Source organism: Mercenaria mercenaria, chromosome 17, assembly GCF_021730395.1.
Source record: "Mercenaria mercenaria strain notata chromosome 17, MADL_Memer_1, whole genome shotgun sequence".
Classification (NCBI taxonomy): Eukaryota; Metazoa; Mollusca; class Bivalvia; order Venerida; family Veneridae; genus Mercenaria; species Mercenaria mercenaria.
In genome coordinates, this window is record NC_069377.1 from 37,887,096 (window position 1) to 37,914,102 (window position 27,007).

Genomic DNA, 27,007 nt, shown 5'->3' on the forward strand with positions numbered 1-27,007 from the left:
TGTTTCCTTCTAGTTTTATTTCTTTCAGATTTTCCAATCCGTTGAATGACTGTTGTGAGATTTTCGCAACCTTGTTATAACTTAAATCCAGCTTATGCAAATTTTTAAGATTCCAAAATATAAAATCTGGTATCGATGAAATATTACAGTGTGCCAAACTTAGTTCGACCAAGTATTGGAAGGCCTCAAAGAAAGATTTATCATCATTAAAAAACACTCGGTTATTATTCAAATTGAGCTTTCTTGTGTCCTTCGGAACATATGAAAGGCTTCTGAGATTCACTTTATTCATGCTGCAATCTGTATAACCCGCAATACACGTGCAGAAGAAGGGACAAGTAGTGTTGCAGTGTGTTTCGTCGTCGCCTGAAGAACAATCGCTATAGCCATTGCATACCTATAACAAAGCAAATCAGTCATTTTCAGTAATGCTATGGTAAACATAAGCGACAAATGTGTGTACTGACTGTAACAAAAATTATGATCAATGATTAATAATTAATTACTAAATCTAAAGGTGAGGTCAAATGAACACTTATTGCTTTTGCAAATATCAATCCGAAAACAATTTTACCTGAGACATGTGTATACATGTTCTTGAATTTCTGCATCTGAACTGGTTTGGACATTTCCAAGAATCTGTAAATACGAATTTGTTACAATATTAAAAGTAATTAGTACTTGGTTTATTGGTATCAGAATTTTGATTAAATATTTTTTTTTCAAAACAAAAATCTTATCATAGCGGAGAATTGTACACATGTAATACTGTTTTCATTACTTTAAATAACTCCTTTATTCTGAACAATGGGGCCATAACCAATACTGTTCTCCAGAGTTTCGCAGCTGAAACAGGTATAACAATAACATCCCTGCCAAGTTAAATAATTAATAACTTCAGCAGATTCGCTGGGTGCCATATAGGAAAAACTAGACCCTTCACAACATTTAACAAATTTGATATGCTTCGAAGAAACTATTGACGCCGACGAATAGATAGACATACGAGTAACACTGAATGGAATATAACGCTGATTGAGCACTTTATGCCCTAAAGAGCTAAGAAGTTAGGCTATATTTAAATTTTCGCAGCAATGGTGAAATAAGGTGAAAGAAAGCAAGTAAAAGACGACCTTACCACAGAATAATTCGTCTTCACCAAATCTGCAATCCATACGCTCATCACAGACGGACTTTATTGGTATACAAAAACTGTTAGGACATTTCACAAAGCCGTGAGGACATTCGAACGATTCTAAAATGCATATACATAAATATTAAGACCAATTCTCTGTAAGAACAAGGCAGTCTGAAAGACAGCTAATTCCCCCGCCACTGTTATGGATAGTGAAAGGGTAAACCTTTGACCTTTAGCTGTGACCTTGACCTTTAACTGACATGGCTGACTCATAAATTTTGCACATTGTCTTGTTGAGGTTATCATTTGACCCAAATTTCATGAAAATCCTTTTAGGGGTTTAGGAGATACAGAGCTCAAACCTTTGACCTTGAGTTGTGACCTTGACTTTGAGTTTACATAGCTGACTCATGAGTTCTTGATAAGGTGATCATTTGACCCGAGTTTGATGAAAATCCTTCAAGGGGTTTAGGAGATACAGAGTGGACACAAAATGGAAGGCTCAAATATTTGACCTTAAGTTGTGATCTTGACCTTGAACCGGCATGGCTGACTCATAGCTTTTGCACATTGGTTTGATGAGATGATCATTTGACCCAAGGTTTATAAAATTCCATCAAGGGGTTTAGCAGATATAGAGCGGACACGAAATGGAAAGTTAAAACCTTTGACCTTGAGTTGTGACCTTGACCTTGAGCCGGATTGCTGGCTCATAAGTTCTGCACATCGCCTTCATGAGGTAATCATTTAAATCAAGTTTGATGAAAATCCTTCAAGGGAATTAGGAGATAATGTAAAGCGGACACAAAATGGAAGGCTCAAAACTTTCACCCTAAGTTGTGACCTTGACCTTGAGTCGGCATGGTTGACTTATGGGTTCTGCACATCGTCTTGATGAGGTGATCATTTGACCCAAGTTTTATAAAATTCCTTCTAGGGGTTGAGGAGATATAGAGCGGACACAAAATGGAAGGCTCAAACCTTTGACCTTGAGTTGTGACCTTGACCTTGAGCTGACATGACTGACTCATAAATTCTGCAATTTGTCTGGATAAGGTGATAATTTGACCAAATTTTTATGAAAATCCTTCAAGGGGTTTAGGAGATATTGAGCGGACTCGAAAGTGTTACGGTAAGACGGACGGAAGGATGGACAGAGACCAATCCTATAACCAGCCACCCCTTGTGGTGGGGGATTAATAAAAAATAAAGAAGGGATAGGAAACTCCTAGTCTTAGAACTACTTCATATTTGCACCCTTTTCATAATTCAATGAAGAAACAAGGGTAAGCAGAATCAGCTCTGGTTACGATGGAAACGGGATCTTTATACTTTTTGCGAAAAATGGCAGTTTCTGAGAGTCAAATTTTCTTTTGGGTAAACTAATTTTGAGTGTAAAAGCAGTTTTAAATAACATATATTTTTTGTTTCTCTTACTAGTAATTAATAATACCATTAATATTAAATGACATTTATGGATAAAATAACAAAATTATTTATGTGTTTGTGTAAAGACAGTGCAAAAGCTTAGAAATCACTTTGCTGCCACGGAAACAAATAGTAACTAGAGATGCTTTTGAGAAAAGCGCATGTCTCCCACAACTGCCCCTATGAAAAATGTTAGTTTCTCCAGATGTTTTAGACGAGTGGATCCAATTAGATGGTCTGGATGAGTGGATCCAATCAGTAATTCAAGGGCCATAAATCAAAAGTGCCTGGGCGGATCTGGCTAGTTATCGAACTTGGGTAAGGTCTTATGGCCAAACACATTTTGTTTAAGTTTGGTGAAGATCGGATGAGAAATGTTCGACTTAGAGAGCGGACAAGAGTAAACAGACGGATTTTTTCTGTAATTCAAGGGCCGTAACTCTAAAATGCTTGGACCGATTTGGCTAGTTATCGAACTTGGCCGAGATTTCATGGTCAAACACATTTTGTTCAAGTTTGGTGAAGATCGGAGGAGGAATGTTCGACTTAGTGCGGACAAGAGTAAAAAGGCCGATTTTTCGATAATTCAAGGACCATAACTCCAAAATGCCTGGACCGATTTGGCTAGTTATCGAACTTTGCCGAGGTCTCATGGTCAAACACATTTTATTCAAGTTGGTGAAGATCGGAGGAGAAATGTTTGATTAAGAGTGCGGACATGAGTTAAAAGGCCAATTTTTCGGTAATTCAAGGGCCGTAACTCCAAAATGCCTGGACCGATTTGGCTAGTTATTGAACTTGGCCGAGGTCTCATGGTCAAACACATTTTGTTTAAGTTTGGTGAAGATTGGATGAGAAATATTCGAATTAGAGTGCGGACAAGCGTAAAAAGACCGATTTTTGATAATTCAAGGGCCATAACTCCAAGACGCCTGGACCGATTTGGCTAGTTATCGAACTTAATCGAGGTCTTATGGTCAAACACATTTCGTTACAGTTTGGTGAAAATCGGATGAGAAATGTTCGACTTAGAGTGCGGACAAGCTTTGTGACACACACACAAACACACGCACACACATACACAAACAGACACACACACAGACTGGAGTAAATCAATATGTCTCCCACACCACTGTGTGGTGGGAGACTTAATAAAAGCAAACTCATGTATATTTCGCCATTTGATTTTTTATATACATTTTGAATACAATTAAAAATTATGAACAAATAGCAGTGACTGAAAAAAATCATGATATTTGAAAATATACAGTATGTTCATGTAATAACAATCTAGGAAAGTTTATTACGTTTAATTATTTTCAATGGTAAAATGAACGTTTCTGTTATCAATTTACATTAAGCATGTAACAAGATTACAATGCTCAATTATTGGGATTTTAAATACAAGTATCGAATTCATTTCCATCCAGGAGATTTTTTTTGGTGGATATTCTAAAAATTTCTGGACCATGATGCACATTCTTCCTTTAACAGTCAAATTAAATCAAATGATCTACAGAGCAGTTTAGTCAATATTTTGCTAGATACAACTTTAAATGTATATAATTCTTTCAAACTGTCAAGTCAATGACCAGACTTTTTCACGTTAGCTATAGATTATGTAAACTTAAGACTTGACTACGTTTATTCAGAAATACCCTGATCATGCACATTCCAGTGTCAGTAAATAGTCAGTAAAAATAAACTGCTGTTGCAAACATACCTCCTTATTCTTTCCAAAATTTATCAAAATACACAACTAAATCAACATTATCTATTTAAGTAAATACATGCTGGTAAAATAAGATGTTAAATGCCTTGTATATCTTTGAATGAAACCTGTTTTACAGATGACTATTTTACTGAATTTCTGAAGATTAATAGATGATGCTACATGAATGCAGTTACTGGTAAACCCATGGGCCATGAGACATAGTCACATAAAGATAAAAAATGTCAAAGATTTAAGTGCTGATGGACCCTGTGTCGCATGTCTAAATCGTATTGAATACAAAAGAATGAAACTATTTAAAAGTAAAAAAAAATATGTAAAGGAAAGTAACCAGTGAGCAGATTCAAAGTGCTTCCAGTGTTTAAAAACATGTGTTACCATCGTTTTTTTTTTCTAGATTTTTATCTCAGTTTTCAATATTTGCCCCCAAGAAAGAGGAAATTGTTGCTAGTAAAGGCGCAACAAAAGTTACCTTTAAGTTTTTACGAAAAGGACATCAACAATAATTGTCTCGCGATGAAAATAACAACATCCTGTTTTAAATATATTTATTTTTGTTGAAGTTTTAATTACAACTAAATAAGCGGTATGTGCTTATAGTGTAATACCTAGTCAAAAATGCGCGGATGTCTACTGCTACATGTAAAGTTGTACGTGTTAAGGAGTAAAATTCTTTGTGTTTTTATATGATTGTTCATAGAAGTACACTGTGTTGTTGTAAAAGTCTTTTTTAAAAAGGAATCTGATAAAAAGTTTTCAGAGTATGGTTAGAGCATTGTTCTGAAGATTTACATGTAATAGCAGTGGTATATAGTAGTACTGTTCCATTCTACCAGGAAATAGGAGTAAAGTTAGTTCAAAGTTTTACCAGGTATCAAATGTAAACTGCTTTGAACTTTATTGACTTTAAAGCTGTGTAGCTGTCACAGTGTTTAGTTACTATATTAGAAGAGGTGCTTCTTTATTCTGAAAATATATACATAAAACAGTGCCGACTGCATTTACACAAATTAAACTACAATAGTTATTACTGTTGTTACATTTTGACAGATACAGGATTTAATCCTTTTCAAAATTATATGGACCACTTTAAAGGCAAAATCCGTTTCTCATACATGTGCAGAGGGCCCTTTTCTGAAAGAAAGGGTATGTCAAGGGTAATATTCAAGATGTAGAGCAAAACGTAAACGTATGTTTTGCTCCATAAATATATTTTTTCCTGTAGATGAAAGTCTAGATGATACAGCAATCAAATAACTGTTTTGAAATATTAGTTTGGTATTTGCATCCTCATTTCCATGGTAAAAAGAAAAAAATATGTTTAAAGGAAATGTGTGACTATGAGTTTCCAACATTTTTTGGTTCTTACAGAGAATTGGCCTTAAAGGTGGTCAATCACATTTAAACACCATTTAATGACATTTTTTACTTTTTGTATATTCTGGTAGAGAATTATTTAAGGGACAAAAAGACCGATTACATAGAATTAGATTCCTATTTGAAATGTATGTTTTATTATTTTTATAAAATTTTGTAATTACTCCCCTTTAATATGAAAGTATATAAAAAGCTAGGTATTTCTTTTTATTTCGGTACAATGTCTAGTTTGACATTTGCATTTGATAGACATATCAACTATTGAACAATCTGAACCAAAATGCAAGTTTAAAAGCTGTGTGTAGCTTCTGAATTCATTTATTTTCAATCTATCTTGGTTGCGCAACCAAGATAGGCAAAGGGAGGTAATAATGATTTTTTAAACTTGCGTTTCTAATGAATTCCATATAAATACATAATTTTTAATGCAAATATTTTACAAATATATTACAATATGTCTAATATTTATACATTTCCTTAGGCAAAGTATGTTTATCAAATTTATACTTATGATAAAATAACTCTATCTTGGTTGGGCAACCAGGATAGGAAAATGAAATTTTAAAAGTACCTTCAGTGAAAATCTAATTTGTATTAAGTGTTAAGTGAACATAAATGAGTGTAAATGATCAGATGCTAAAGTTTCGAACAAATCCGTTACATGGCCAAAATCTGATTATCCACCTTTAATCAAGAATACGATACAGGCTGCAATGAAGCGCAAATATCTATATAATATATATACTGAAAGATATACTGCTAAAGGGTTTTGCTCAATGGAGGATGCGTTCTTGAAATTGGATCTTTGCCTTTGAAGTTCAATAAATATGACGGATTGGTGCCCTTAAAAGATAGGCTTTTAGTGCATTGGTGTACCGATACCTCCGACTGACTATTTTCATATGTTTTACTTTGTGCAACCTGATATTTTGTCACTTGTATTAGAGCCTTTATTAGCGGGGAGTAACTCTATTCACATTGTCTTGTCTAACTTGTTAAAATGGGGTTACTGCGAGGACTGCATACTCAAAATGCGTTAACACCCTAGTCTCCTTATAGTCTTCCTTATTCCCTTATGTTTATCTTAAACTTTTGCAGAATATGCTCTTTGATGAAGCAATAAACTTGTTATATATCCAAATTGTCTACCAGTGCTAAATAGGCGTGTGTATTCCAATACACATGCATGTGGATAGTGAGTTATGTAGCACATTGCAAACTTCTAATTTTCATAGTTTCCTTAGATTCAGAGTAAAAATAAAAGTACGCACATTGTCTAAAATTAATCCCTGCACTGAAATCTTTGGTGGTAAATTTCTTTTTGTGTGTGCAGGTGGAGATGGAGTGATTGTACTTTTAAACCACTATGTATTACCTGTTTAAGCACTATTTGTATGCATATCATTTTGTTGTGAATGCGAGTATTTTATTTGATTTTGTGTAATACAATTTTATTCTTTAGTCTAAAATAGAGTTTTTGTGCCCTCCCCCATGATTGGTGGGGGCATACAGATTTGGTATTGTCCGTGCGTGCGTGTGTCTGTCCGAAGTTCGTGACGCGCCTAGCTCAGAAAGTATTTGATATAAATTAATGAAACCTTGCATCAGTCTTTATCATAATATGAACTTGCGCATCTCCTATTTTTCGTCTGGCACCGCACCCTATTTTAAGAGTTATAGCCCCCGAAAAAGTAAAAAAAATGCATTTTCACCTTGTGACGCGCCTAGCTCAAAAAGTATTTCATATAGATTCATGAAACCTTGCATCTGTCTTAATCATGATATGAACTTGCGCACCTCCTATTTTTCATTTGGGTCCGCCCCTTTTTTCAGAGTTATGGCGCCTGAAATAGTCAAAAATGCACATTTTCGCCTTGTGACGCGCCTAGCTAAAAAGTATTTCATATAAATTGATTAAACCTTGCATGAGTCTTTATCATGATATGAACTTGCGCACCTTCTAATTTTTTCGTCTGGCTCCGCACCATATTTTCAGGGTTATGGCCCCTGAATAGTCAAAAATGCTTATTTTCACCTTGTGACACGCCTAGCTCAAAACGTATTTGATACAGATTCACGAAACCTTGCATGAGTCTTAATCATGATATGAACTTGAGCACCTTGTATTTTTTCATTTGGGTCTGCCCCTATTTTTAGAGTTATGGCCCCTGAAATAGTCAAAAATGCACATTTTCACTTTGTGACGCGCCTAGCTCAAAAAGTATCATATAAAAATGGTTGAAAACTTGCATTAGTCTTCAAAACTTGCATAAACTTGCACATCTCTTTTTTTTGGCTGGCTGCACCACCTATTTTTAAAGTCATGGCCCCTGAAATAGTAAAAAATGCACATTTTTGACCTAATTGTGTGCCTAGCTCAAAAAGTATTTGATGTAAATTCATGAAACCTTGCTTGATTCTTTATCATGGTGTGACCTTGCACATCTGACATTCTTCTTGAGAATTTTAGCGCTTATTACAGAGTTATGGCCCTTGATATAAACAAAATAGTGTGTTTTTTTTTGTGATGCTCATAGCTCAAAAAGTATATGGCCTTTAATAATGAATCCTTTTCCTAAAATGTTTGTTGAGGCTTTACCCCATTAAGACAGCAAATATTTGAATTATTGCCCCTTTGTTTCAAATGTACCAGTGGGGGGCACACCCTGTGTCCTACAGACACATTCTAGTTGATCATTAAGTTTTATTTGAATGCTGATGCCATGGTAGAAACCCCATTATTCACAGCACTGAACTATGCTGACTGATATAAGGTCCAATGCAACATGCCAAATATCCATCTTCTTACTTGCACTGATAATTTATGTCGTTATTTCCACATCATTATAAACTTTTTAAGGTGTAAATTGAAATAATCATGACTGTTATTTTGAACAAAAATACATGTCTTTTACAGCTGTAAAATTTCGTACAGGCTGTGCAATTCCTCATTTTGAATGAGACTAATGCAATTATTTCCTGAATCTGTGAACTTTAATCTTTCAAGATATGCAGTAAATATTTTATGCAAGGCTGATAAAGATTTACACAAAAGTTTTAAAGCTATAAAGTATCCATTACATTCCATATAAAATTACATTAGTCAATGTTTTCCCCAATGTATCCTGCAGATGTTCGGCTATAGAAAAATAGTATAGATATTATGTTTTTCTCATAATTCACTAAAGATTCAACCATGTAAAACTTTAAAATCTGTTTTGTATTGATATACATGATGATCAAATTTGTATAGAAACTTTCTATTCACGGGATAAGTGGCAATCAAAACAAGCTACTGTCAATCCATAAAATTTCGTCGGTTATGTTTTTAATCTAGTTGTTAGCTAAAACCAACATACATATATATATAAATACCACTTTAAATAATCAGCCAAACTGTGTCCTTGAAATTTATAAATTTTCGACTATTGGTATGCTGAGTTTTTAGAAAATGTGTGCATACCCTTATCGTAATTAATTTGGGAAATAGTCGAGCATCTGGAAAATAGACTGGAGAATATAGGAAAATGTATTTTTATATTGAATCTGTTTGGGTACTTTTCACAGAAATTTTACACAAAAATTGACAATTTTCAATGCAAGATAAAATACTTTTTTTTGCAAAATGCTCCTTCATTTTTAAATATGAATATCCTTTATATATATTATATATTTTAATGTAGCATAATAATTTCTGTAGACAAAAAAGTCTTGAAGACTTGAAAAAAGCAAGTCGGCTTCTTTTAAAAATAAAAAAAACCTTAGGGAGATCCAGTATGGCTTTTTAAATTGTTTATGATAACATTACGTTGTGTTATGCAACATTATGGAGGTAGGTGACTGTCACCACAATAAAATGCAATCAAAAGCAACAACCGCTATCATATCTTTGGATGGGTCTGGTGAAGACTTCATAAAGTTTGGGTGGAATTGTGTTTGGTTCGAATATTCTTGTAGGTGATTTATCTATAGCGGAAAGCGCCGGGGATGAAAATCCCCGAGGCGGTAACGTCCGTATGTAGTTATTCATCTACGTTGTTTGCATATACTGAAGCAATTTTTTCGATGTTTTCTAGTTCCGGTTTATAGTCACAATATTATTATTATAGTTTTCCCTATATATTCTATATAAAACAGGCATTTTATAAAGAGTTGCAAAACATTGCTAGACCCATTTCAGAGTACAAATCCTTACCTCATTTTAAAGAGTTATGATAAAACTGATGTAAAAATGTAGAATTGGTCTAATTTACCCTGCATTGAAACCGAAAATTGAGGGACCTCTCGAATCAAAATGGTTTCTGACATGGTTGCACGATGACGATCTACCCAAATTACCTTAAGTCGATAAGTTGAACAAATGAATGCATTTGAAGTTTTAAATGTTTTGAAACCACAAACCAACTTTATAAACTTGCAATTCTGTATCATTGTGATATGTTGTAAATGTATGTAGTACTGAGAAACATGTATACGCATACACAAAAAACAAATCAATCAATTAGCACGGTCTGTTCACTGTGTATGTACCGCACACTGTCTTCTATTTTACCTTATAAGAAATATGCATTGTTCCTCATATAGCAACAACCAATGGCATGTTTCACTGACTAACAGGTTTGAGGTACTTGAAGGCTAATCTTATAATATCACAACCTTCATTCCGTATATTCATACTCTGGTTTTAGTCCCTTTAATCGTTGTTTCAATACTTATAGTCACATAATACTTATGTTTTCCGTTGACAAATACTCCTCGGGGACTGTAAGTGATCGGTATCTAACATAGAATTAAAGTGTTGTGGGACTAAATCAGAGTATATATAGGCAGCAGAATTATTTAATGTGTCTTATTACATGAATGCCTTTCTTCCAAAGGGGAAGTTTCTACCCGGTTACAGAAAGCGCGAACATTTCGTTTGAATATTTTCATAATCCTTGGGAATGTTTTACCTTTATTAAGCCATGGCGATAACTTTGGTAATGAATGGATGTTAAAAATGGATTGCTGGCTCGCAGGTATTAGCTGTATTAGTCATATTATTATTATTATTATTATTATTAATGCTACTACTACTACTATCATAATTATCATTATTTTCATTATATAATTCAATATTACGGACGTGTAAGCCTATATAGTGTCGTGTTATTATATTATTAGATCTATTACGTATAATTTAGACTAATTATTTTACATTGGATGAAAACAAGTTCTTCCAACTACTGCCGCATTCCTTGGTTTCTTACTACCTTGCTTTACATGAGTGCACTGTTTCGAACGGCAACAACAGGGACATATTTATTAGCACAAAACTATAAGATGGAGGTTTAAAAAATGTATAAACAACCAATACTATTAAGCAAAATTTTGTCAAAGTTCTGTAAATATATAGCAGTGTTTGTTCTGTGCTTGTCGTAATGCATTTTCTTTCTATTGATTTTCCCCATATTTAGTAAAACGCTAAACTTCAAAGGAACATGCATTAATGACAACCTCTCTATCAATGTCCAGACAGTCTGCTACTCCAACCAGAATTTACGAATATCATTGCTAGACGACCAGGTTGTGTGACGCCATTTACCCAGTTTGAAAATGGAAAACGTGATGTTAAACGCAATATAAATTGTAAGATATATTCTTTGTCGATTTTATGTCCCTGACCCCCAACCAGGTCTTAGAACATTTGTTTAGCAAATGAGATATGGTTGAAATTTGATAGTTAGAGACATTAATGAGGTCAAACCGGAAAATGTTAACATTTTGAGGGCGGGTTAATTTCGCCGTAGACTTAACCCGGTTTGGGTTTCTCGAAAACATTAGTGATGGATCTTGGTGCCAAATGTTATGGCTTTAGATACCATAAAAATAGAGTAGCTGACTTGAAATCACTGTTACTTTTCTGACATAGATGGAGGGACAAAGGTTCGCGCCCTGCTACCGCGACCATGTCTCTATAGGACTGGTTCTACCCAAGAATTATTTTTAGGTTAACTCTTCACCTATATAAAAATGACAAAAAAGCGATAAAAAACAACAAGTTAGCTATTATTACTTAGATCTAACGTCCATAATGTTTAGAAAGAGGGATCACTCTCAGGCGGGACCCAGCAGTGTGAAATTTATGGCTAAGACTGCATGGAAGAAGTCCGACAAGAAAACGAAGTACAGCTTGATCATAATGGGGCAATTGACCATCGCCGTCGGCATATCCATCGAAGTTGTGCCATCGTGAACATCATACTGGGTGAAGCAATATAATGTGCTCGTATATATAGTTCAATTCACAAACAATACACACGAAGAGGAGCTACATATTTCAGGGAAATAAGAAGCTATGTGTGTGCTTTAAATAATTTGTGAATTCATATATGAAAAACAACACAGAGTAAACGAAAGTGCCATTACAGCTGCTACATTTTCAAGATATTCACGAAATCCTAATTTTTCTCGGCGTGCTACATGCACTGAAATACAAGCAGGGCCTAGTAATGCGGTTGCCTTCTTACACACGGAAAAGAGCTACAGTTTTCAGAGATACACTGTGCTCTGTGTGTTTGTAAATACAGAGTGTATCCAAATGTAAATATGATAGACAGTATGCGAAGGGAGAGTATTCATGGCATTACATCTAGAAAGTTTTGAAATGATTATATTTCTTACTGTGCTACGAACAATGTGCATGAACTAAGTGCTGGTAAGTGCGGTTGAACTCATATGTGTGTGTGTGCGCGAGAGTTTGTGTGTGTGTATGTGTGGGCGCGCCCAAAAACATACCATTTTCTTTAAACATCCCCATTTGCAGCGAAGCTGTCTAAGCCAACTGTGACCTTCTTAAAGAACCATTAAAATGTAAATTCATAATTGTACAACCAATAAAAACAGGGCACCGGAAAGAAATGAATACATATACATGCATTTTTAAATGGCTGAAACTATAATACTTTTCATATAAAAAGCTTCGTTACAATTTAAAAGAATATTAAATAGATCAAGTACATACTGTCTCTAATGAAGACTACGCAATATTAGAGTTTTACTTGAATGATGATTAATTGATTTTTAGTACACGAATATTGGAATTCAAAATGTGTGTAACCTTTTCATGTATAATGCGTCTCTTTAACGTCTATGCGGATTGATATCCATATTTGATTAAACTAATAGTAATAAATGCAAATGTTTGATATGACTTTGAATCACAAAATGATGTATTTTGCTGGTATAACTATCTGTAAAGCGTAGTAATTTTGTTAAAAAGTAATGCATTGCTTAGGTAAACAACAGGTGGGAGAAAGTTCTTTATCTCTTCTGAAATACATTACATTTCAATAATTAAATACCTACCGACGCCGAATGTCTTTTTTAAAGATATTTCTTGCTACATCAGCACACTATCAAACTATACTTGAAACAACACGTCACCACAATTTCACTTTGTTTCTGTTTGTGGCGGACCTACTGCGCGATGTATGTTTTTGTCCGCGTTTGCTGTACTCTGCACAACCTGGATATCTACCCTTAACTTTCAATTATGAAAACATTTAACTCACTGTACAAACACAACAAGTTGAGGAGAGGAGCGAATGTTTGAAAACAAGTTTAAAACTTGCCTATAGACATTGCAATTTAACGCCTTTCACAAACAATCAATCTTGTTATCTATGCCAGCTGAAACAAACAGCTGATATTGACGGGCAGACTTTTCTCATTTGTCTGAAATTACCGGAAAAGCAGACCTATTTTTTTGCAAATTGATTATACACTGAATAATGTTATGTATATAAAAATCAAGAGTGCTCTGTCAAATATATGTCTGGGTAATATAATGCCCTATAGGTAACGTATAGGTACAAGACAAAAATGTATCTAAGCTGCTTCGTTAAGATCATTACTGAGATTAGAGACGTGGGGGATTTTAATAAAAGCACTGCTACTGATGAATATGCTTGGATCTATCAGTCTTATATGTAGCGGCCATGAGTAGTTTAAGATGGATGGTAGAAAGTTTACCTTATTACTGAAATAGCATTTCCTCTTTTCAAGGGAACAGTGAAATGTGAAGTAAAAGCATAGTTTCCTAAGTCCCATAAAAGTGCAAAAGGAGAATTATGAAACGATTAAAACTGACAAGACAAGTGCAGTCAAACTGCTGGTTATTCATGAACAAGTTTTATGTGAAATATTCAAAACGAGCTATAAAAGCAGAAACATAGGATACTCCCGTCTTAATTTGTGCAACCAAGACTAGTGTTAAATCAACTTTTTCCGTTAAGAGGGTTTCCTTGATTTCTCCCTAAGTAAAAGACTACTTTAAACGATACAAGACACGTGTTTTAATAGGAACTTATTAACATGTTTAAATATTCTGATCAATTTTAAATTTTTTGTAAATTGGTGATTGTATTGGGTTTTTAAAAAGTTTGTTTTCTTTTCCAATTTGTTTCACAGTTCAGAATTTTGACAACTCAAAATGTACTTCTAGACCTTGAAATTTACGTTATTAACAGGTTTTAGTTTAATAAAGCTTCTACATTTTGCAATTGAGAACTTTTAAATGATGCACATATTCTGATTGAGATAAATACACTAATCACGGAGTAGGTTGATCAAAGGCAGACATTATTTTTCAGGCCACAAATGATGTAAACGTAATGTTATAGCCTCAACTGTCAATTTTTGAATAGGACGATAAAAGAATTGAATGTGTTGTGATCGTTTAAAACTGTTTGTAATTAGAGGTATTACTGCTGAAATTAAAATATTATAACTAAACTCTAGAATATGCAGAGAGAAATACCACAGTCAAGGAGATGTGTGTTATCCCTGCATCCAGTCACAGATCCGTATCTATCCACATTATATATGCAGCGAGTATCAGCAGGAACTACTTTTCCATTGTTGCATTTAATTTTGTCTGAAGCCATTGGCATAGCTGTAGAAACAAAAGAACAGATATTAAAATTAAACAAACAATATCGATCTGTATACATTTTTTTCTGCCGTAAGTTTAATTCCAGGAATAATATTTTAGTTTAACCGAACGGTTCAAGATTTGCAAGCATATCCTATATCATAAAGATTAATTATTATTCAACTTTACAATATTACACATTTTATTAGATCAATTCCGCATATCGTATGAAATAGGTAGAGGTAATACAAAGCGTAACTGAATATGAGGGAAACAGGACTAATACGAGAAAACAGGGACAATACGGAATTCAAGCATTTTGATTACTTCGAAAGAAGGGCAAATACGGAGATGTTACTTCCGTCAGATTTTTAAATGAAACCATTTTGTTTTACATGATTATCATTCATTACATAGTTTTCATTTTTTTGGCAAAACGATTATCTAACACGTTAATGTATTAACCAAGTAAGACTGGGCAGACGTACGATGTCGATGGACGCCTCTTCGCAGATTATAACCATACTTTTCTTTTGGCTTATTTGTTACTGTGAACAAGTTCCTGTCCTGTGCGGACAATGTTCAAAGAAAGTTTTGAGAAAATATACGAAACTCAGATTAATCAGAAAGGGTGGGACTTATCTTAAACATACATTAAGATATTTGTGCAATAGCAAAAGTGATACACATGCTGGGAAGTGGATGAAAAATTTGTCGTGAACACAAATAATTTATTTATTTATTTGGGTTTTACGGCGCACCAACACAGTATAAGTTATATGGCGCCAAACAGGACTACACATTTTCGTTTCACATCTCATTTATATCGAAATAAAAACATGAGGTATGGAATCAAAATTTGCCTGCTGGAATCACAGAATTACAGCAAAACCAAATGTTAAGACCCTATTAGTCGCCTCTTACGATCATGCAAGGGTAAGGCAGTGGTTCCAATTCTTTTCATACACAGATCGTCCCAGAACCACATGGGGCGTGAACACAAATAAGAAGTGTTGTAAATTTCATTACCTCTTATGTACAGACTCAATCAAATCGAGTCTGCTATTATACTTCTTGGTTGTATTGTTGTGTTCAAAGAATCTTTTTATAGATTTTATCTTTGAAAGCTGCAGAGCATCGCTATAAGCATAATTGTATTACACTAAACTTTATGATTAAATCTGCTTCATGATACCAGAAAATATAACAAAACTAAACTTAGTCCTAAACATTGTGGGACTACATTAGGTGTCAATTTAGAGTCAATCATAATGTTCGAACTTATTTGAAACAATTACTTTGACCTGAGAATAAATGATAAAACTTATGTCAGAATGACCATAGAAGACAGCTAGGTGGTGTTGGAACGCCTGTGACAACGGAACGAGAGACCGACAGAAACCATACGAATGTTTTAGACAAATCCGAAATAATTAAAAAACATTCTTAATAATCAATACACTAAGGGAGTTTATCAATAATTTGGTAATTATAAAAGGATAACAATATTACTAAAAAACACTTAAAAAGTTGATAAATATTTTTAAACAAATAACTTCATCTTAACAATGATACTTCAATGTATAACATTATCTTGAGCTGAAACATGTACCACTCGAATTTTAAACTGAAGATACTCACTTGAATTACAGACAAGTGGTCCAACAGCGACTCTTAACTGGTTTGGGTAGGTAGCACCTTTCATTTTCACAGTTTCGATGGGAATATATTCGATGTTGTCTACCACAAATGTATCTTTGAACCACACATCTCTCGGAGTCTCAAACCAGTCCTGTGCAGTCATGTTGCATCGACACCTGTTGTTCAAGCGCAAAAGTTATCAGAAGTACATTAACTAACATTACCGCTTAGAAAGCACTTTATAAAAATTATTGTTTACTTAAAGGTCTGTTAGATCAAAGTTTCATGTTAACAAGTGACCAAGTATTGTAGTGGCCATACAGAAGTTCCCTGCCTGTATAACACTTTGTCAGTGTTCGTCCCTTGGTTTTGTTGGCGCTGTGTTTAGACTAAAATCCTTCAAGGCGTTTTGGAGCTACAAAAACTTTTCTTATTTAAATTTCAATAGTGACACTGACCTACCAGCAAAGGGCATGTACAAAACACATTGCCTCATCAGGCGAAACATTTGTGTGCAGTAAATTTACAGTATTAAGATAATCCGTCAAAAGACATAAAAGATATGGAGCAGAAACATTTTCTTTTTACTTGATCTTCAATAATGACCTTGATTTGACCGACAAGCATGGGTCAAGTGTGCAAAAAATAGACTATTCATAATAATCATTCTTGTATAGTAATAAAAAACATTCAATCGAATTTGACCTTAAACAGTGACCTTGACTTTTAACCGACAAATATAGATCAAGTGTTGAAAGTTTGTGTTTACAAACCGTCATGCATATAACAACTTAAATTGACCTTCAATAGGGATGTACGTGCATCATCTACATATTGACCTATATACAAACACAAAGTTATATGAACCTAGCTTGAAAACGTAACGAATAACTTCAGGATCCAGATAAGCGCAAGGAACGAAGGACATACGGACGGACGGACGCACGCACGTAGAACATTACTACAGTCCCATCCGGTGTTTCATCGGTAGGGGACTTAAGACATGAACACATTTATGCGTATTAACAGAATTATGCAAATTGTTAAAACAAGAGGGCCATAATGGCCATATATCGCTCACCCGAGTACCATTGCTCTTAATGTAGATCACATAGATATACAATTAAATATCATCAGGAAAAATATTTTCTTGTAACAGTCCCTTTTGACCTATGGGTCGAGTACCAGTCAGGGCCAATCTCCATACCAAGTTTGAGGGTCCTAGGCTCAAATGCTGCATTTTTGAACCAGCATGATTATTTCTTACCCTGGAAGACTTAAAATCATTTAAAAACAATCTCTTTAGATGCTGGGGTATATTCATTTACATAAAAAGGGGGGTAATCTGTCATAAATTCGGTCAAAAAATAAATACCCTGATTGTCCGAGTGCATCTGATGGCACAAATGACATTTCATATCAGTATCTTCATTGATTACTGAGATACACCCATTTTAATTTGAAACAAAGGGAGGTTATTTGACATAAAAACAGTCCATAGTTATCTACCCTGATTGTCTCAGTCTAACTAATGACAATAATGAAATTTTAGATAAGTCCTATAAATACTTACTGAGATAAATCCATTTTTATTAAAATCAGGGGAGGTAATCATGCATTGGTATATGCATTTAGAAGATACAGAGTACAAGCATTTACAACAATATATTAGAAAAGTAAGTAAGAGTAGAAATTTCTTACCATTGAAGGCATAGACAACGTTTCAAACCAATCTTATTAGAAGCTGCTAGGCATATTCATTTACATAAAAAGTAAAGGGAGGTAATTTGTCATAAATTCAGTCAATATGTATCTTCAGTGATTGTCCAAGCCCATCTGATGGCAAACATGAAAATTCAAATCAGTATCTTCATAAGTTATGGAGATATACCCATTTTAATTTGAAATAAAGGGAGGTGACTTGACATAAAATCAGTCCATAGTTATTTATCCTGATTGTCTGAGTCCAACTTATGAGAATAGTGAAATTTTAAATAAGTCCTAAAATTATTTACAGATATAAATCCATTTTGATTAAAATCAGGAGAGGTAATCAAATATAAAGTAACTCCAGAACATATGACTGGATCTGACAGATTCATCTTGGAATCCAAGATTTATTGTTGTTGAAGTATTTTGCAAGTTTGTATCAAATCAAACCATAAATGAAGTCTCTATATGGCTACAAAAGCCAAAAAAGCAAATTTCGGACCTTTAAGGGGCCATAACTCTAGAACGATGGGATCTGGCTAGTTTTCGAAAGGAACCGAGATATTATGCCAACACAAGCTGTGTGCAAGTTTGGTTAAAGTTGATTGCAAAATGTTGTCTCTATCGTATTCACAAGCAAAAAATAGCAAATGCTTGCCCTTTAAAGGGCCATAACTCTGAAACTTATGACGGGGTTTCGCCAGTTTTCGAAAGAAATCGAGATATTATGCCAATACAAATTGTGTGCAAGTTTGATTAAAGTTGATTGCAAAGTGTTGTCTCTATCATGTTCACAAGCCCAAAATGGCAAATTTTGGCCCTTTCAGGGACAATAACTCTGGAACCCATCATGGGGTTTAGCCAGTTTTCAAAAGAAACCGAGATATTATGCCAATACAACTTGTGTGCAAGTTTGATTAAAATAGAATATGAAATGTGGTCTCTATCGTGTACACAAGGAGATTGTGGACGGACGGACGGACGACGGACGAAGGGCGATCACAAAAGCTCACCCTGTCACTACGTTACAGGTGAGCTAAAAACACACACTGAATACATGTATTGATATATAAAGAATAATTGTTTACTACCACACAACAGGCTGTCTTTGTTTTAACAATCAACTGACATCTAATTATGATTGTAGCGCTTACTTGATTTATATATTTAGAAAGTTAAATACATGTGATGAGAGTTTTATAGATTTGAATTTAATATCTAAAGATGAGATATTTTGATGAGAATGTCCATATGATGTCTTTTACAAATCTAGAGATATTGTTCACATAGCAAATATAGCGCATCACTCAGTCTTTTCGTCGATTTAGTTTTAAGTTACGATACTTACACTTCTGAAATGTTACACACATTTAGAGAAAAAAACTGTCTTCAACAAATTTTCAAAAATCAAATCAAATTATACAGTCACAATAGTTTATTTATTTTAATATATTAACCAAGTTTTAGGTTGTAAAAGACGCATTAATGAATAAATTTCATTTACATTTGTCATGGTTAGTCAGAGGTAGCTGTATCATAAACATTTGTATTAACTGCATTGTTTAAAGTTGCAAGGAAATAAATATTTTGAACTAAACTTCTACAACGTCAACGTCAGTGACTTCAACGAGTTCTCAAATCACGCCATAGTGTCATTTGAAATACGAGCGAACACAATTGAAAGCGAGAAATACCTGACTATCTTTTCTGGCTTTGAGTTAAAATGACAATTACCGCTAGAAGTTTATAGAGGGTTTTTCTGAAGATATTATTAACATCTTATTATATTATCAAATAAAACTATATTCAGGAAAACAATATATTGTCACTGAATGACACAGTCGAGCAGTTCAGTTGGTACCGAGTAGCGCGGGCAGATATAATTTTCAAATTTTTCAAAAGGACGGAGAATGTTCATGATAAGTTTCCATTTCCTGATACTTGATATAACAGCATCAAATTGTCGAATAATGATCAATGCAAGGAAACGAAGACTTTGTATCAAAATGCATTACAGGAGAATATTTTCTTTCATCACAGCCGCAAACAATAGATCTACAATTAAACAACGGAATAAGAAATATTATAGATACTGTATTAAAAGCTTGAAGAGTTCTAGAAAATGTTCGAAGGTGAAAGTGATGAAGACGCAGCTTTTCTTTTACCTTTTAAGATGCAGAATAGTTGTGAAAGGCATAACGCCTATACAGTTTTAGACAACATTGATATTGGACTACGTGTTGCCCAATTAACGTAATGGCTGCCAAAGATTTTCATGTACCAATTTCTATCATTCATTCATTCATCCATTTGACTTTTGTGAACCTCTTTATTGATATATGTGTTGTATTTATTGTAATGCAAAATAATTGAAAGGCTGGTCCTTTCTTTGGTAATTTTGTTTTTTAAAAATGCGGCAACAGCAGTTGACGGGAGGATGGCAAATCATTGCAAATTGATATAACATGCCTCATAACCAAGTTGTTCTTGAAAGTCATCCGTGAAATGTAAACTAGGTATAATCATGTCAGAATCACATGAATTGAATGAATGTTACATGTTAAGCAAAACTGTAGCGCAGACGTAACAGACCTGCAAATCTATGATAAATCTTGAATCTGTTAACTGTAATGTAATCAAACAAAATAATGGCATATTCTTTATGCTTTTAGACACAATTTAGGTCATAGGGTAGCTTGTTCCAGTTCTTATCGTAGAAACAGACGGAAAATAAATGTCAGACACAATATAGAACTAGAAATACGTTTTCATCAAACCCGTATGTTTCCCACCACATACCAAACAGAAATTGTAAAACGCGAAAAGGTATGGGTAATTACTCCAGGAAAATCACTGAACTGTTGCATTCCTACTATATATACAACTAGGCTTGGCAACTACTGTGGAATTCCAACCACAGTTTGCACTTTTTGCCCAGATTTCAGAGAAATTCCCTGGTTTTCCCTCATCCATGCATGTAATTTTATGACCATTTAAGGGACAATAGTTAATCAAAAGTTATTTCTTGAGACAGTGTGCAAATTGATATAATCAATTGCAATGCCTCACCTAACTGTGGTCTAAGAAACCACTGCAGAAATAAGACAGTCCAGAAACATGATTTTAAAAGGACATCGGACATTATGCTAGGGATTTTGCCCTAAGTTCAATGCTATTTCTTGACTTCAGTAGCTGATAGTTTTATATAACAGCTTCAAATACTGATAAATAAGTTATATTCCTATCAAACTGTCACAAAAAATAGTTTTATTTTATATTCGTTTTCTTGAAATTCGAACAGTTAGTAACTAAGGGTCATATTTTTGAAAAATATAAAATGTGTATTTTTAGTTAAAATAAGCATTGGTATTTAAGGTATGTCTACTATGAAATATTTTAACACAATAAATAAACTGATACCATGCAGAGTATCAGTTTTATTGACATTTTTGAAAATAAACAAAACGGAAAAAATAAAAGTGGAACAAAAATATTTGGTCCCTAACTGTACTTCAGTTACTTCCACCCCAGTGCCCATGATAACACTGATGCATTGATCATATCCTATTGTTTGTTTTCTATACATCTATTGCTATACTGTATTTATACACATGTACAATACTGACCGGGCATTATGTGGAGGATTATTATTGAATACATGCAGTGGTGTAGCTGGCCATACATTGGCGTAGTTGGCCTTTTTCAGTTGAACCGGAGGGGTGCAGGAGACTGCCTATTCCACTGCGGGTTCAGGGATGCCTTACTTTTAGGATTTTATATCAATGGAACTTCACTAGCTAGTATCAACATTTATATAGATATTATTGGGGTGTCTGTGTAAGTTCTTTTAGGTCCTTACTAGTATTTCGGTTGGCTTCGAAATACGTTTCAGACGTGTGAGCGAATTGATGTTAATTCTGGGGGTGTCAGTGTTAGTTATGGGCGAGTCAGTATTAGTTCTATGGGTTTCAGTGTAAGTTCTGGAAGCAATTAGGTTAGTTAATGAGATGGTGTCTGGTGTAGTTTTTGTTAGGGTATAGGATGCTGGATCGAATAAAAGCAAATGTTGCTCTTAAAATGCATTCTAGGTTCGCTTCAACTGTGTCCTACAAAAAGGTAAAAAAATTGCACCTAAGTGGCACTATTCCCATAGAAGTTCGTCTGTATTTCTTTGTCATGTTTACGTTGAAGACACATAATTATGTAATATGCTTGCTTCTTTACTTATGACAGATGCAGTTGTCTCAATCCTGATAACACTCAATCGACGGACTTAGACTGTCAAGAGGTAACAGATCTGATTGAAAAATTCATAAGATATACTTATAAGGATCTGTCTGCTTTTTAGCTTCACTTTCTATGTCTCCTATTTATTTAGTTTAGTGTTTTCTGTGCTTGAAATATTTACAAAAATGAATAAAGCTGTATATATGTAAGGTTTAGGAAACACATGTAATAAGTGTCAAATATTTATGTAAAAATTTATTTGATGACACCCTGTACGTAGTTTTTTTTCAATTTTAAACACTTTTCCACCCGTGATCAACTGCCATTTTTGCAGCATACGTATATAATAATTATTTACAAAGGCATGTGAACTATTTTGTTGCGTCACTGGTGGGAAAGATGTTTAAAACGTAAAAATGATTTATGTTCATATTTTAATAGAAAAGAGAATGAGAAATGACTACAAAGTCTTCTTTTTTGTTCATGAACTTGTAAAATGAAGTCGCATTTATCAAGAAATGGTCTTTAACTATCATAACTATGCAATTTCAGAAGTCTATCCCTATGTCACGTTTTCCTTAATCGGATCGGCAATCTGAATAGGAAAATGTCCGAGGTCCTTTATTTATTCACTTTTGGAAAGATTCCAACAATGATATACATTTGCTTTCCAGTCTGTCTGAGTACAGACTGTTGAAAAGTATATGAATTTAAACAGTTTTTGATTTTCTTATTCTTTATGAACACAACACTGTTTTTTAAATTAATCTTAACATCATAAATTTATCTTAAGGCAGCATAAAGTTACTGGAATTATAGCTGAGAAAAAAAGGTTTTACGAATAAAAAACTTTGAGTGCATGGTATAAAGTTTTATGGTACACCGAACTTCATTTGCCCACACTCAGACCATTCAAACAGCTTGCTTCGCTTAGACTCCACCTTTGGTCCTTACAAAATACATATCTTCATACGGTATACAATTAATGTAATTGTTTTGAATAAGCATAAAACTGTATTTTATACTTCCATACTTTCACAGTCAAATGTTATTAAGATATGCAGTATCATGTTTCTCCAGTAAGTCTTACATAGACTAGCTACTAGACTGAGTTGGACTGTGTTATTTTTCGCTGAATAATTATCTAATTATATATAGATATTAACTGGTACATCTCAATACAAAAACTTTCAAAACAGCAACACCTAAATTAATTTCTTCAAAATCATGTAAAGGAAGCATTGGCATGTTTCATTCTTAATTTTAACAGAAGTCGCTCATCTTACTTTGACTGTTCGACCTTGAATATAATTTTTTATGACATGGTAACATCTGTGTTAAGTATAAACTAATGACCCCTAAAGGGATCAAGTTCAACCATTTGGATGGGAAAGACCCTATCAACTGAACTATAATGCCACAGATCAAGTATGATGAAGTTTCGTAAAGTGGTTCACGAGAAGAATTTGTTTAAAGCAGCTCTAATTTTAACTGTAGTGGCAACTGAAATAGGTGAACATCCCTAATTTGAACACACTATAGAGGAGAATCTTAAAATGACGCTAAAGTGCAAGTTTGATGAAGATCCATCAAGCAGTTCAAGAGAAAAGGGAGTTTAAAGTAATTCTATTTTTAGCTCTAGCGGCCGCTAAAATGGGGCGAGCGCCACTATTTGAATTTCTTTTGCAGAATACCTCATAATAATTCTTCAAACCAAGCTTGATGAAGATCCATCAGGCGGTTTTTGAGAAGTTTTTTTTAAAAGTATTTCTATTTTAAGCTCAAGCGGCGAGCTCCAAAATGTGTAAAAATTTCAAAAACAATGCTATAATGTTGCTACAGAACAGGTTTAATGAAGATCAATAAAGAGGTTCATGAGAAGGAGTTGTATAAAGATTTTCCTGTTTCTAGCTGTAACTGCCACTAAAAGCAGTAAAGTAGACCCATTTGAATTCTCTTGAAAAAGGAACTTGCAAGAGTGCTGTAGACCAAGTTTAGTGTAATTCTGACCTAGACTACAGGCCATGAGCTCGGAACCATCCACCTAACCTGATACACCGGTTCAATATTTTAAGGGTACTCATTCAAAATATACGACAACAAAAAGTGTCTTTTTAAAATGTCAGGAAATTATTGCTATGTAAGAAGGCTTTGAAGTTTTGTTATTGACAGGTCATAAATTGTGGAAAAACATACGAATAAGTTGTTTTTACTGATCTTTACATTCATAATTGAAAGGCATTTGAAATGGGGTTTCTTAGGTAAACTGCCTTAATTTTAAAACTTTATATTTAACGACCGTTAATATTTATTCCAGACCGCGGTGAAACGGTCAAGACTGCAAGAAAATATTTTTTGCCCAGGTGCGATTCACGATTCGGGCTTGTCTTTTTATTTTCTTGATTTGGCATTTTTATGTAAGTGTAGAAACAAAACCTCATGTTCTATTGTTCACAATATCACCAAACTTAAATTTCAAAGATTGATCATTTTCAGCAAAATTCGGAAGGTCAGTGCCTTTAATATTTTTTAAAATAAATAAACCGGAAACACTGTTAAAATAAGATTGGCTTTTTCAATAAGACTGGGCTCCATATTTTGTCTAAAATGATTTTCCTTTAAATCTGAATGTTTTGTCATATCATTATTATTACCATTATGACATAAATGTTAATTTCTATTTCAAAAAATTCCACATGATGCTGTATGAATGATCTTGATCATGCAGTTTAAATAGAAAAATAGAATATGGAAATTCATGTAAATATAATTCTTTATATTTTCAGATGGTATAGAATATCAAACTCAGTGCTTAGTTAGAAACTACAAAATGCATCAAATAAATAATAATTTGACTTGAGGTTTTCATTTGCCACAATTTTGGAACTATTAACAACCACTTCTTTTGAAATAAATTTGCACTAAGTTGAATTATAAACAACAACTTCTTTTTGTAATAGATACAAATATACCACAATTAATCACTATTGTGATGACCTGTGGCCCCATAACTGCACATGGGCCAGGAATTTTACTGCTATGGTAATAAGGTTAATTGCTTCACAAGTAAGCAGGAGACCTAGTAGTTTCTACTAGGAAAACTGGGCAAAAAGAACATACTGACCAGTGGTATTGGAGAAGCAGCACATACGAAAGAATTTAACAATTCAATTGTCATGATTCCGCTGAATATAATTTGATCAGAACATGACGGTTATAAAGACAAGTAAGCTTAGCTCAATCACTCATGAGGTTTGGTGTTCAGTCTTATCATCAAGTAGTGTAAACACTGCAAAATGTGACAAATCAAGGACCATATATCACTGAATATCACTGAACCGGATCATGCCGATCATATGTATAACTACACTTGGCACTGAAAACGCCTGTCATGTGTGTAATAAAGTTCCGCTTAAACCTGTGCTAGGGGGCGTGGGACACATTTAATTACCTCTCATGCACAGACTAAAATCTAACCGGGTCTGCTTTTGTTCATCTTGGTTGCATTCTTTGCATCCAAAGGATCTTTTGACAGATTTTATTGAAGAAAAACTGCTAAATGGTATGAGAAAAAAATGCCAAAACATCACAGACATCTACAAATAAAGTGTCATTACTCCCCGGAAAATCACTGGACCGGAAAATGTTGATATTACGCATAAAATACTTGTCACAAAATACTCCTGTAAGGAACATCATAACATTTGAGAATTAAAGGCCATAGCTCAGCTAAAAAACAACGAGCCGGAACATGTCCAAGATATGCACAACTAGGCTTGGCAATGATCTCTTTCATAACGTTAGGTGTAATTCCTCCTATATTGGAGCTGTTGCCCGGACAAGGTAAAACACAACGACTCAAGGACCATAACTCTGAAAATCATTGGACATGCCGACAATATTAACAATTTGGCTTAGTACTGATCACTCTTGTAAGGTTTGTTGGAAATCCACCCAGTAATTATAAGAGAATTGGCCAAACATATTAAAATTTGATGAATCAGTTTTATAATTCTGCAAATCTTTAAACAAAAAATGCTAACAATTTGTACAACTGGGCTTGACAGTGATTACTCCTATGAAGTTTTGTGTAAATCCACACGGTGGTGTTGACATTTTTTGTGACGGACGGGCTTACAGAAGGACGGACTGACAACACTAAATCAATAGTTCTATCCAACAACATATGGGAGACATAATCAGTTTCTTACTGGTTCTGTGTTCCATTACAAAATGGTCTTCCAAGCCGATCAAGACAGTCTTTCCGATACAACCGACACGACGTCTTGCCTTGATATCCAAGTATCCTGATATTTTCCATAATACCTGGCGTCTATAAATGGATATATTACTATATTATTTATCAACTAAAGTTAAGTTGTTTGCTCGCACACTGGACTGACGTTTCCGATGTTACCCATGCTGGCAGAACCCATATTGTTCTGCTTTTTTAGACGACTTTCGTGCTGATTAATGCTTAAGTAAAATTTCATAAAACCAATTAACATGAAAGCTGCTCTCTGTTTCTAAAAGTATATTTCTTAATTAAAATAAGTTATTGTACGACAAATATGCATTATGTTACGTAACAAATATGATTACTTTCTTGTGGGTCATTAAAAATGTTTGGTCCTTTTTCTCTGCTTACGGTTAATTGATTTCCTGCTTTTTGTTTGAATACACTACCGTAAGAAGTATTTGTTTTGTTTCGTAAAAAACGGTATGCTAGAAAAATATTCTACCAGTAGCAGTAGATGTAGATGGGATTATGTGGTTGTCGGGTAACTGCTTTGGTGGTAACACGAGATAGCCTCGTTACCGCCAAAACAGTTTCTTTCGA

The 27,007-nt window shown here is 34.1% G+C and overlaps 1 protein-coding gene across 1 annotated transcript; it reads right to left on the reverse strand.

The window, feature by feature from the left end:
* Window positions 1-4: 4 nt before the first annotated feature.
* LOC123537517 (G-protein coupled receptor GRL101-like) lies at window positions 5-26,494 on the reverse strand (the record flags this gene model as incomplete). Its single annotated transcript, XM_045321261.2, has 6 exons — window positions 26,379-26,494; window positions 16,231-16,406; window positions 14,476-14,610; window positions 1,139-1,255; window positions 575-639; window positions 5-397 (listed from the first exon to the last, which is right to left on the reverse strand). Coding segments are annotated over exons 1-6 (996 nt in total), but the record flags the coding sequence as incomplete, so codon positions are not given.
* Window positions 26,495-27,007: the final 513 nt, after the last annotated feature.